This window comes from Leptodactylus fuscus, chromosome 2, assembly GCF_031893055.1.
Source record: "Leptodactylus fuscus isolate aLepFus1 chromosome 2, aLepFus1.hap2, whole genome shotgun sequence".
Taxonomy (NCBI): Eukaryota; Metazoa; Chordata; class Amphibia; order Anura; family Leptodactylidae; genus Leptodactylus; species Leptodactylus fuscus.
In genome coordinates, this window is record NC_134266.1 from 25,112,439 (window position 1) to 25,124,577 (window position 12,139).

Here is a 12,139-nt window from a genome sequence, read left to right on the forward strand (position 1 = left end):
GAATGGGTGAGAGTCTCCTGCAGGTTTCCGTGTCCTGCCTGTGTTTTAGGCAGGAAACGGAAACCTAAGTACGGAGACCGGGCCGCAGATGTGAACGAGCCCTTACCTTATAAAAAACATGTCACTCACCAGGCCTATTGCCCCCCTCCCCCACATGTGCTTCACCTAATACCATCAGGGGCAGCACGTGAGGGAGGCAGCCATTAGGGATTGATTGTTACTAGAGATGAGCGAGTACTATTCCAAACTCCCGTTTCGAATAGCACGCACCCATAGGAATGAATGGATGCAGCTGGCCAGCGGCAAAGTCTGCGTGACGGCCGCTTCCATTCATTCCTATGGGTGCGTGCTATTCGAAACAGCCATTTGGAATAGTACTCGCTCATCTCTAATTGTTACCCCTGATGGCGTTAGGGGCATCCTCACATCTGCCTTTTGTATCCTTCCCTTTTGTGTAATCTGCCGCCTCTTCTTTCTGCAGGTTATGGTCTTGGAAAACCAGAAACGAGCTGAATTATTAAAACTGAGCATGAAAGCCTCGAATGCAGAGCAGGGTATTACAATGTTAAAACAAGGGGGCTCCAGGTAGGTGGATTCCTTTGTCTTGTACCTCCAACTATTCACGGTACAAGTCAATTAAAAAAACTTTGTAATAAAATACTTCCTTCTCCATTTATCAGGCTGCTTTCTTTCCCTCTTCCTTATGACTAATAGAACCTGTATCCAGAAAGGCAACAGACTGATGGTCTCATGCGCATATCAATTTACAGCTAAAATAGAAGTGTATGGAGAGGGGAGGAGATTCCTATACACTGCTGCTGTCCCTACAGTGCTAGGGTTATCTTATAAGCAGCAGGGATCTCTGCCCCTTCTCAAAAGCTTTCTGTGGTAACTCAATCTATATGTAAGGCCTCATGCACATGATCAGGTGTGTAGCCTAAGGCTCTCCGCAGGGGTTTCGGAGTCCCCCCATTGATATTAAAGGAGCATGAAAATCACTGGGATATCAGTGAATTCAATTAGAAAAAAAAAAAAAGTGTCCCTCCCCGTGCGGGCTGCACTCACTGCCATGTGCATGAGGCAGGATAGAGATTTCATTACTGATAGACTGAGTGGAAGGAAGGGAAGAAGCTGCTTGATAAATGGAGAAAGTAGCACTTTTCTTCCAAAGGGTTAGGGAAGTTTTTATACAATGAATTCATAGCACTGTATAAACTTGCTTACTTCATAGATGGGGATCCCCTGTCGCCCCCTGTTTAAGCTTTACAGGACTCTGCACTACTGTGTCTACAGGTCCATAGAGTAGAGCAGAGTGGGTCATGTGACTGAGGCTGAGGTGCAAACCTAATCATTTTGGATCCGGGAGACCCCACATAACCCCTTTAATAAGAGATACTAAAATGATGGGGTCAAGGATATATCATAATAAATAAAACTTTGCTTTTATTAATACTACTAAAATAAGGACAGAATACAGCCACACACCCTGGTGTTATTGGGGGACTGAGACCATATGAGGTGTGCGGGTCTCTGTATCCTCCACACTATTACCGTTCAGAATGGGAATATGATCCACAATACGTGGCCCAGAGCACAAAGCAAGACAGACCTACTACAGCCCGTATGTTACATCTCTGGGGAGAATATATACAATATATGGAGGGAGGGAGGGAAGGATCATAGGAAACCCCTGCAACAGGAGGTCCCAGACCAGGTGCCTCGAAATCCCGTGTCTATCATAAAAATGGGGAGGGAAATATATATTGGGGATCTGAATTCACCCCAAAAGACATGCACACACCACTACCATTAGGATAGTCCTATAAGTAGCTCATGCATATACCGGAGTGTTTAGTGCAGACACTCCTGCTCATGTCAGGGTTATGAGTTCGGGATTTTGTTAGTAATCCCCCTAAGCACCCTGAAGGAGACGAGGAATAATGATCCATGAGGGGTCTTGGTGGGAATTGAGATTAGATAGATCCCCCCCCCCCCTTCCTCATTTCTATGCAGGATAGACAAGGGATTTAGAGGGACCTGGGCTGAGTCATTCTGTTGCAGGTCTTTCCTGTGATCTCTCCTTCCATGTATTGTGTGTATATTCAGCCCACAAAGATTTAACATACGGGCTATAGTAGGTGCTTCTAATCAGATGTGCGCCTTGTTGGTGGATACATCTGATTAATGTCGGACTGGATGACGTTTACTTTCTATTTGCACTTCTATAGGGTTTGTGTGAATCTTACCCTTATGTAGATGAGCCACCTATTGTCTGCCCGGCCAGTGGGGGGAGGGGAGAATTGTATTATTTGTCCGTCTGCACCTTAGATTAGGGATGTAGGTGCCTCCTGACGACCCCATGTGGAGACTGGAGCACTCGGCTCTTTGTCTCTGTTTTTTATCTATATGCTGGACATTGACCCCTGCGGTGCCTGAATTCAGGAGTGGGGAGTTATGCTGATATGTGATTGATAGTCGAATGGCGAGTACAGGACCCTGCGGAGACCTGGGATACAGGAAGAGGTTATTGTAATCTCAGAGGGGGCGGGATAGGCTTTGTAGATGCCTGTTGGGAAGGGGCATTGTTATTCATCCTAAACCTGAGAGAGCTGAGTGAGAAGCTTTATATAGAGCTGAGACACTAGGACTTGTATTAGGAGAGCGGCGCTGAGCCTGCGCATCATCTGAACACCTTTGGTAAGAAATTAGAGACTTGTCTATGGCTCCCAGGTGGAGAAGGGAGCTGATACTACAGCCAGCGCCCCCATAGATTGTCCCTAATCCCTTCCTGTACTGGATGGCACCAGCTTTTATGGTGTCTGTTCCTTACCTGTTCAGGCGTACATGATCATTCAGGAAAGAGCAACTCTGATGTTTAAGAATCTTCCATGTTCTATAGAAAGGCAGCAACTCTGTAACAAGGGGAACATATGAACATGCACCTAGTGCCCAGTAGCCCTCATATCTGGATTATTGGATTCTTGTAATGTTTGGGCACTTTCTCTTCACAGCACTTCGTCAACTTTAGAACAGATTCGCACTATGGAGTCTTGTCTGACAAAACTGAGAAAAGAAATGGAGACCGTGCAGGTGAGACCCTCACACTATTAACCCCTTCCCACTGCAGGGAGTTTTTTTGGGGGGTTTTGCCTTCTAAACCCCATAACTTTGATATTTTTCCATTCACAAAGCCATAGGAGGGCTTAATGTTTGCAGGACAAATTGTGGTTTTTAATGGCGTCGTTTATTAATCTGTACAATTTATTGCGAAGCTGGAAAAAAAATTCAGAATGGGGGGAAATTGGAGGAAAAAAAAATGTTTGGGCGAGTTTTTTTGACGGGCTTTGTTTTTACAATGTTCACTCTGCATCCAAAAAGACATCACCTGTATTGTATATAATTATATTTCTGTGTATGGGGATGGGCGGGCTCAGATGTACTTTTTTTTTTTTTTTAGTTAAACCACTTTGGGAATATCTGATGTGTTTTGATCTTTTTATTTAAATTTCTATGGAATTTCTATTGATTTAGTATTTTTTATTTTTTCCGACTGCTGGGGAAAATATTTTTATGTTTGTAAATCGGGCATTTTCAGATACTGGATGTATAACATGTTTTTGTTTGTTTAGCTTTACATATATAACATATATATATATATATATATATATATATATATATATATATATACCCCTTGTACATACTCGAGTATAAGAGTATAAAATGTTTTTGGGTGCAGTAGACGCAGTCTGTCTGCCCCTTCCCTAAGCTTGAGGACTGGGTTTTTTCCCCCACTTGGAATTCAGTCTGGCTGACTATAGGGTATCTGCAGTGATCTTATTAACCCCTTCCTGATGGAAGAGGAGCACTGTAGATTCCCTATATTTAGCCTGGCTGTAGTCAGGCTGAATTCCAAGTGAGGGGGAAAAAACCCAGTCTCAGGGAAGGAGCCGTTAGACAATGTTTTTTTTCCCGTTATGGCTTTTACCATACAGGAAAAATATTTTTATAGATTTATAAAGCGGGCGTTTTCGGACACAGTGATACCTAACATGTATGTGTTTCACAGTGGTAACTGTATTAGTTTTATATGTATTCTAGGGAAAGGGGGGGGGGTGTTTTTAATTATTTTATTTAACTTTAAAAAGATATTTTTAAATTTTTTTTGCATTTACTAGACCCCCTAGGGGTCTTGAACCCCAGGGGGTCTGGTCACTAATGCAATGTATTACAATACTAATACATTGCAAAAGTCGTAATTTCTTTTGCAGACTGCAAAAGAAAAGCACTGCAGGCCGGGGAGCCTTTACAGAAGCGCTGAGGGCGGACCTGAAGGAGAACCTCAGCCACTGGACAGAAGCGATGAGGGGAATCCCCGGCTTCCAGGTATTCCCCTCAGCGTATCTGCCGGCGGCCGGCCACAGTTTTCCTTCAGGTCCGGCGGCCGAGGTCTTCCTTCAGGTCCACCCTCAGCGCTTCTGCCGGCGGCAGGGGATCTCCCTCAGCGCTTCAGGTCCGCCCTTGAGAGAGCGGTCGCACCCACTCCCTCCTCTCTCCAGGGGCATGGCGGCGCCTGCTGCTTTCCCGCAGCGGTTCCCCTTGGAGGCTTCAAGTTCCATCCACGGAGGGCATCTCCGCTGTAACTCTAAGGGAGCGTTCACACTACCGTCTGTGTCCGACAGGTAGTGTCCGCTCAAAATCTGACACTGGCGCTGTGTCCGTGACACCTGTCATTTATTTAAATGGACATTGGGTGCATTCTTTTTCTTTTCCCAAAATGTAGGTTCGCCGATTTATCCGATATGACAATACTAATTTTTTTATATCTTTATCTTAGGATGAGTTTGAGGAAAAAATTTCCGCTGTGAAGAAAAAAGCAAAGTTGAGTCCTACTGCAATGAATGCGTCTGGTACCGTAAACCTGCCATCTAAGGCTGTAAGTATAAGCTGATGGTGTATACAGTCAGTGAGGAATATCTCTCTGGAGCAGGACTCATATATACGCGGCTTCCCTGTACATGTTGTTGCTGCTGCTGTGTCTGGCATTGCTCAGTCTCTTTCACTTAAAGGGGTTTTCTAGGCTTATCAATTGATGACCCCTGAGGGTCCAACACCCAGGACTGCTGTACATCGGCTGTGCTGCTTTGTGACCAATGAACGTCAAGTTTATTGGTCATGTGGCCTGTTCTCAGCTCGGTCCCAGTGTTAGACCCCATAGATCTGATGGCCTGTGTTACTTAGGGGCAATTTCACTATTATATATAATATTTAATATATTTTTCTCATTTTTAGATTATATTTCTATACTGTCACGTTTCTCACAATGTGTTTTCCTCATTTCAGGTGTCGCCAGTTTCTTCTTCCGCTAGTTCCATTCCTGTAACAACTAGCCCCATCCCATCACCTGTCAAACCCTCAAATCCGGTTCCTCTAAAATCTCCAGCTAAGAAAGCCGCTGCCAATAAAAAAGGCCAACAAAAGGGTGCCGAAAAAATCGAGACCCCTCCTGCATCTAATAATCCTAAACCCAAGACCCTGGCACCTCCCCTGGGGAAGGTTCACGGGGCAGTGGGTCCGGTCCGATGGGGATTTTCACAGCAAGAAACCAAGCCCTCCCCACTAGCAAAACCAACATTGTTTGAGAAGATCATCAAGGAGCTCCACGACATATTCCCACACTATAAAAGGTACCAGCTTGTCTTTCTAATGCCTCGTCTGCACCTCCCATAATGCATTGTCGTTATTAGGAGTTTACAATTGTATGGAACGACCACACAAGTTGTAACGTGAGCATTGGTAGAAGGTGGTGAAATGGTTAATGAACAAGAATGTCTTTTGTCTGTGCAGCGCTGAACTCGCCAACTTCATCAAGAATTTCCGCATTCGGAATAACGGGACCCTGGCCGGCCTGTCACATGAGGAGATTATTTGTCGGGTAACAGAACATATCCTGGACTTCCAGGCCAATAGTCCTCCATCTGCAGCCTCCCAGGTAAGAGGAGTCCGGACCAGCTGAGGCGGAGTGTACCCCAACTTTATAACGGCTAGAGATTTTCTTTTAGCATTTGTTTCCGAGGTAATAGTACAGCAGGGGTCGAGTACTTACATATGGTGGGCGCACAGGAGCGGAGTGGCTGTCATAGCCCCCGGGTGTCTACTGTATTATACTGATCAGGGCTCGTTCACATCTGCACCCGGTCTCTGTTCTGCAGGTTTCCGTTTCCTGCACAAAACAGAGGCAGGAGACGGAAACCTGCAGGACTCTTTCATACCCATTCATATGAATGGGTTTGAAAGATGTGCGGCGGTGAGCGTTTTATGTTCTCCACCGCGAAACCGTTTTTTTTTTTTTAAAATCGGACAGTCGGACATGCAGTACTCTGTGTCCGATTTAAAAAATCCGGTTTCGCGGCGGAGAGCATAAAACTCGCTCACGGCCGGACCCGCTCTGACAGGTTTCCGTCTTCTGCATGCAGAAGACGGAAACCACAGAACGGAGATCGAACGCTAGTGTGAACCTAGCGTCACAGGGCATAAACCTCTCACCAGTCTGTCTTACACCCGCACTCCCCCAGAAGCATTAAGTATGTTCACACAGAGCTTTTTGACGTAGAATCCGCCTCATAATCCGCTGCTAAAAACTGCTCCCCTTGACTTCAATGGGAGCCGCTCGCTTCTTTTTTTCCGCTAGCTAGTAGCAGAAAAAAGAAGCAACATGCCCCTTCTTCCTGTGGTTGACTCATCTGCATCGTCCTCCTTCCCAATTAGGCCTATTCATTCGGGCCTCATCCGGAGCAGGATGGCGGTGCGCCTCATTGGCATTCCGTTGCGGCATGTTCACGCGCAGAATCCAGTTTCTGCCGTGTGAACATACCCTAATGCTAATAGAGGATTGGGACAGAAAGGAGACGGAATCCATTAATGAAGTGAATTACACATGTTCTTAATGACACTGGTTACTAGGACGTTTGGTTCCGCTTTAACCTTTCCACTTTTCTTTCAACTTTCTACAGGTAACAAGTGGACGGTCTAGTCTGGGGTCCGGCATTGCCCAGCCGTCTCCACTTAGACCAAAGCAGCCATGGAGAGTGGTCACTGGAGGAGCCAAGAATAGATGGCAGAATTCTGATGACTTAGAGGTGCGATATTATTATTATGCGATATTATTATTATTAGATATAGATTTCCATATTAGATGCCTCTCGTCAGTGACTACCGCAGCCTGAGCGGGGGCAGCTGGGGTGTAACCCTTCCCTCATGAATACATTGGGCTCATAACTGAGTTCACTGCTCCTGATAGCTAAGGGAAACGACTTATATTCATTTTGGTAGGGGGAGGGGATAATAGGAGAACTGGGAAATATTCAGGTGACTTCTCATTTCATCTTAAACTTTCTTCCCTTTAACATACTCATTTGCATCCGCACCTATGGTGGCAGACCTATATGCTCTGATCCTTGTATACAAGTTTATAGGGAAATTAGTGAATTTTCCAGGAGAGCCATCTGGATTTAGATACTAATCACATCTTTGTCTTTTTTTTTGCAGTCGTTTGGTGACGATCCCTGTATAATCTGCCATGATGAGTTGAAACAGTCCCCGGTACATAAGCTGGACTGCGGCCATTACTTCCACAAGCATGTGAGTATTGGATGGATCTACAGAGAAGTTTTGTTATAGGGGATGGTCACTAATCCTGACCTGTCATTTTGGCTCCTTTGTATGAAATCCTGCAGTTCTGTCTCTTTCGCTTCTTTATTGAGATCTGTCCCTGTTTCTCATTGTTCCCTCCCATAGGGAAACCAGTCATGTAGATTTGCATTGCATGTACAGTCACTACTGGAGCCTTCATTCCTTAGTGTATATATGGTCCGAGCTGCTCTGCGATGTAGGCGGTGTACGTCTCTACAGCCGAATCCTTTCTCTCTGTAATCGGATTCTTCTTTTTTCCACCTCTCTATATTGGGATGTTTGTTATAGATGTTTGGCTACTTACGGATAACGTTGGGGCTGGTTCTGGGCTAAGGAAACCCTGTTGTGTTATTTTTCTCCCTCCAGTCTGTGCACTGGTCACTTGTTCAGGTTCCTCCGCACTGACGTTGCATCTTTTTATTTCTGCAGTGTATAAAGACCTGGCTGCACACACAGAGCACTTGTCCGACCTGCCGTGAGCACGCTCTCCTGCCGGAAGATTTCCCCGTCCTCTCGGGAAGGATGAGAACTGCATAGACACCCGATGCAACATTAGGTCCCCCTTCACACAGAGGATACGCTGGCTGATTCTGAACGTGTAAACGTTCCGAATCAGCGGCATTTCAAACAGATCCCATTGCTTTCTATGGGAGCCGGCATACGTGCGCTCCCCATAGAAATGAATGGGCTGCTTTTATCCAAAAACTAGAAATGCCCTCTATAGACTGGTTGCAGTATAACACGCTAGATCGGTATACAGCGCTTTGTGCAAGAATTAGGCCTTATTCACACTTCCACTTTCTGTGTGTTTTATGGACACATTCATTTCAATGTAAATGTTCACCTGTCCATTGTATGGATCATGGACACCTGTTAATATCTGTGCCCATGGGCTAAAAATAGAGACGAGCGAGTACCAATCGAAACGGCAGTTTCGAATAGCACGCACCCATAGGAATGAATGGACGCAGCCGGCACACAGGGGGTTAAGCGGCGGGACGCTTGCCCCATCTGCGTGCCGGCCGGCTCCATTTATTGCTATGGGTGTGTGCCATTCGAAACTGCTGTTTCGACTGGTACTCGTTCGTCTGTAGCTAAAATCAGACCGCCTACGGGTGTCATCCATGTTCTGTCTGCTTTTCATGGCTCAAACTCCATACAAAGTTTTGTTGTTTTGTTTTTTTTTGTTTTTTTTCCTTTTCCTAAAATTTGTTGGCCATTTGGGTGAATCACTGCCACAACACGAAAAAACCAATCCACAAAAGTCGCCGACTGCGACACGGATGTGTGAATAAGGCCTTATCTATTCGTCATGGCTGTACTCACATGGGTTTTGTGCCAAATCAGGATCCAAAAAGAAGGGGAAAAAAAATCTAAAGCCCGATACCTTTTGGCTCCAAAACCTTGTGATTTCAGCCTTTAGGTTGCGCTTTTGGTTTTTGGCTTCTTTCCTTCCATCTTTTTCGTGTGGTGCCTTGTATAATATTTTCTGTGCCAATATGGGCTCCCTTATCAATTTACTCATATTTTGCGCCGTGGATAAGGGTGGGCGCAGCCTTAACGGGGCAGGGACTGCAAATTTAAAGGGAATTAAATTTTTTAATTTTTTTTCAGTTGAAGTAAAGGGAATTTTCCAAATGAAGAATTATATTTAATAATAAAAAAAAATCCGAAAATTTTTAATTCTAACATAGAATTAAGCGTAATACTGTGAAAACCTATTTTCTATATCCTAATACATTACTATAGCGCCAACCTATTCCGCAGCACTTTACAAATGGAAGGGTTAAGGTCCAGACAAAATGAGACCTTACAGAGTAATAGAAGGGTCATGGACACCGTGGATGGGAGTCTTCTGGGCACGCTCTATGACCCGGGCAGAGGTCATGTATAGAGGGGGAGTAGATAAACTGTGAAGTCTATGGAGACTGGAGGATTCTGTGTCTGCATGAAAGAAGGTTCCTAAAAAGTACACAAAATCCCCTCTATTCTGCCTTTTTCTGGGAAAATTGTGTGACGGCCAGTAGGGGGCACCATTGAAACTTTCCTTGGCTTTCTCATTGTATATGGGTTTATATAACTGGCTAATATGGGGACACTGATGGCTATAGGGACTCACTTATTCTTCAGCAATATTTAACCTCTTCATGACTGCATCTGCTGTCACCTATATGGTTTTTTATTTTATATGAAACTGTTGGTATAAATAATTTTGGGCACAGTCATAATGTACTTCAATAGGCTCTGTAGTGATCGGTTCTGGGGTCGGGGGTCATACAAATAAGCTAGACATGTGATTTTGTAAGAGCGGGTTCACACCAGCCCCCGATCGCCGTTCTCAGCTTTCCGTCTTTTGCCAACAGAAGACGGAAACCTGGTAGACAGTGTCCGGCCGTGAGCGTTTTGTGCTCTCCGCGGCGAAACTTTTTTTTTTTTTTTAACCGGACACAAAAAAAAAAAAAAAAAACCGGTTTCGCTGCGGAAAGGCACAAAATGATCACGGCCGGACCCTTTCCAAACCCATTCAAATGAATGGGTTTGAAAACTGTGTGCAGGTTTCCGTCTGCTGTCCAGTTTCTCAGCAGGAAATGGCAACCTGCAAAACTGAGACCGGGGCGCAGATGTGAACCTGCCCTGAGTCTGTTTTCTTTAATACAAGGCATAAAAAGACCAATTTTTGCACAAATAGTGACATTTTGTACTGTTAACCCCCACTTTCATAGATGGTGCTGTGGGGGCTGCACTACATTTATTATTTACACCCGCTCAGTGGTGTAGATATTACATTCTCATAAATGAGGTGCAGCCTGGCCAGTGCTGGGGATTTGGAGATCCCCCCCCCCCCCCCCCATTCAGCTCCTCACTTAACCTTGCAGTAGTTTCAGACCCCATGTACGTCACCCAGTGTGCACCAGAAGGCATTCACATAACACTCACACATCCAAGTATATTCTGTCATACATTCACATTTTTGGGGGCTTCCAATGACACCGTGCAGGATAGGAATCCTCCGTATCATCAGAAGCCCCCGAAAACGTGACTGTGCGATAGAACGTACTTGAGTGTTATCCAAATACATTCGGTTAGAAGCTCGCTGGGTCGTGGGACCTTAGACTAGGATAACAGATGGTGAAAAAAATTGTTCATCCAAAATCTGCATTGTATGCCATACAGCTCACTACTGCGGTGTGTGAACTCACTCTTAAGATTATGGCTGTTGCACTGTAGCTGCTGTTATGCCGGACAGTGTTAAGGATTTTCCCACAATTTGGGGGTTTCTATGTTTTCACTTTTTATTGTATAAAAAAAAAATTATTTAGCAGTAAAATAAATTGTTTCCTTTAAATTTTGTTTCTTTTATTTTTAATGGCTTGGCCAGGATAAGAAGTGTGAGGAATAGGGGGCAACATGGTGGCATAGTGGTTAGCACTGCAGCCTTGCAGCGCTGGAGTCCTGGGTTTGAATCCCGCCAGGAACAACCTCTGCAAGGAGTTTGTATGTTCTCATGTTTGCGTGGATTTCCTCCCATTCTACAAAAGACATACTGATGTATGTAGTGTGAGGAATAAATGGAGTCTACCACACCGAAATCTCTTGTGTAACCTTATATGTAGGGGTGGGGGGTTATTACTGACTGCAGAAACATATCTGCATTGCATCAGGTCATCCACCATCACAGACCTGGGATCAGACTTGTACAATCCCCTACACTTGTATCTCTGCCACCAATATGGACGTGTATAGGACCTGCGCCGTAACTTATGGGTAGTTTTTAGAGATGAGCGAGTACTGTTGGGATCAGCCGATCCGAACAGAATGCTCGCATAGAAATGAATGGACGTAGCCGGCACGCGGGGGGTTAAGCGGCCGGCCGACGTCAAAGCGTAAGTATCAGGTGCATCCATTCATTTCTATGGAGCGTGCTGTTCGGATCGGCTGATCCCAACAGTACTCGCTCATCTCTAGTAGTTTTTATGGCTTAGACACTGATCATTTAAAACCAAGGGTGCGTGTATGGGGCCATAGAAAGAACTAGGCCTGTATACATTGCAGTTGTGGATAATATACAGAAATCTACAGTCATGTTCATGGGGCCTAAAGGTTTTCTACATTAATAAGTATCAATTTTGTGGAAATAGAACTCCAATGTATTTTTTCTTTGCCTCCTGTCATTGTTTACCATCTTTTATTACATTATTTTTACCGCTCTGGTCTATATAAAGTAGCCCTGTTAGTGAATGGAGTCTTATGTGACGTTGCGGGTGCCGTGACTTGGAGTAGTTTGACACTTTTCGCAGTGTGATGCCATTCACTAACATAATGAAGGAGATGCAGCGTGACCGGCCATCAATATTGTTGTGTAGCCTCTGTAATCATTAGAAAGTCGGCAGCGCTTACTCCTTCAGGTCTCGGTGTAATGGAGGACGGGTATGGAACCATTCCTATAACT

At 44.9% G+C, this 12,139-nt stretch overlaps 1 protein-coding gene across 2 annotated transcripts in view; it reads left to right on the forward strand.

Annotated features, from left to right (window-relative positions):
• The window catches only part of TTC3 (tetratricopeptide repeat domain 3), an 82,921-nt gene extending 71,916 nt beyond the window's left edge, over positions 1–11,005 (forward strand). For both annotated transcript variants that reach the window (XM_075263519.1, XM_075263520.1), the window contains 8 exons: positions 482–585; positions 3,012–3,090; positions 4,835–4,933; positions 5,341–5,684; positions 5,845–5,989; positions 7,011–7,136; positions 7,546–7,638; positions 8,119–11,005. In XM_075263519.1, the coding sequence (XP_075119620.1) occupies positions 482–585; positions 3,012–3,090; positions 4,835–4,933; positions 5,341–5,684; positions 5,845–5,989; positions 7,011–7,136; positions 7,546–7,638; positions 8,119–8,226 (1,098 nt within the window). In that variant the 3' untranslated portion in view covers positions 8,227–11,005. The remainder of the gene's footprint in view (positions 1–481; positions 586–3,011; positions 3,091–4,834; positions 4,934–5,340; positions 5,685–5,844; positions 5,990–7,010; positions 7,137–7,545; positions 7,639–8,118) is intronic.
• The last annotated feature ends 1,134 nt before the right edge of the window (positions 11,006–12,139 follow it).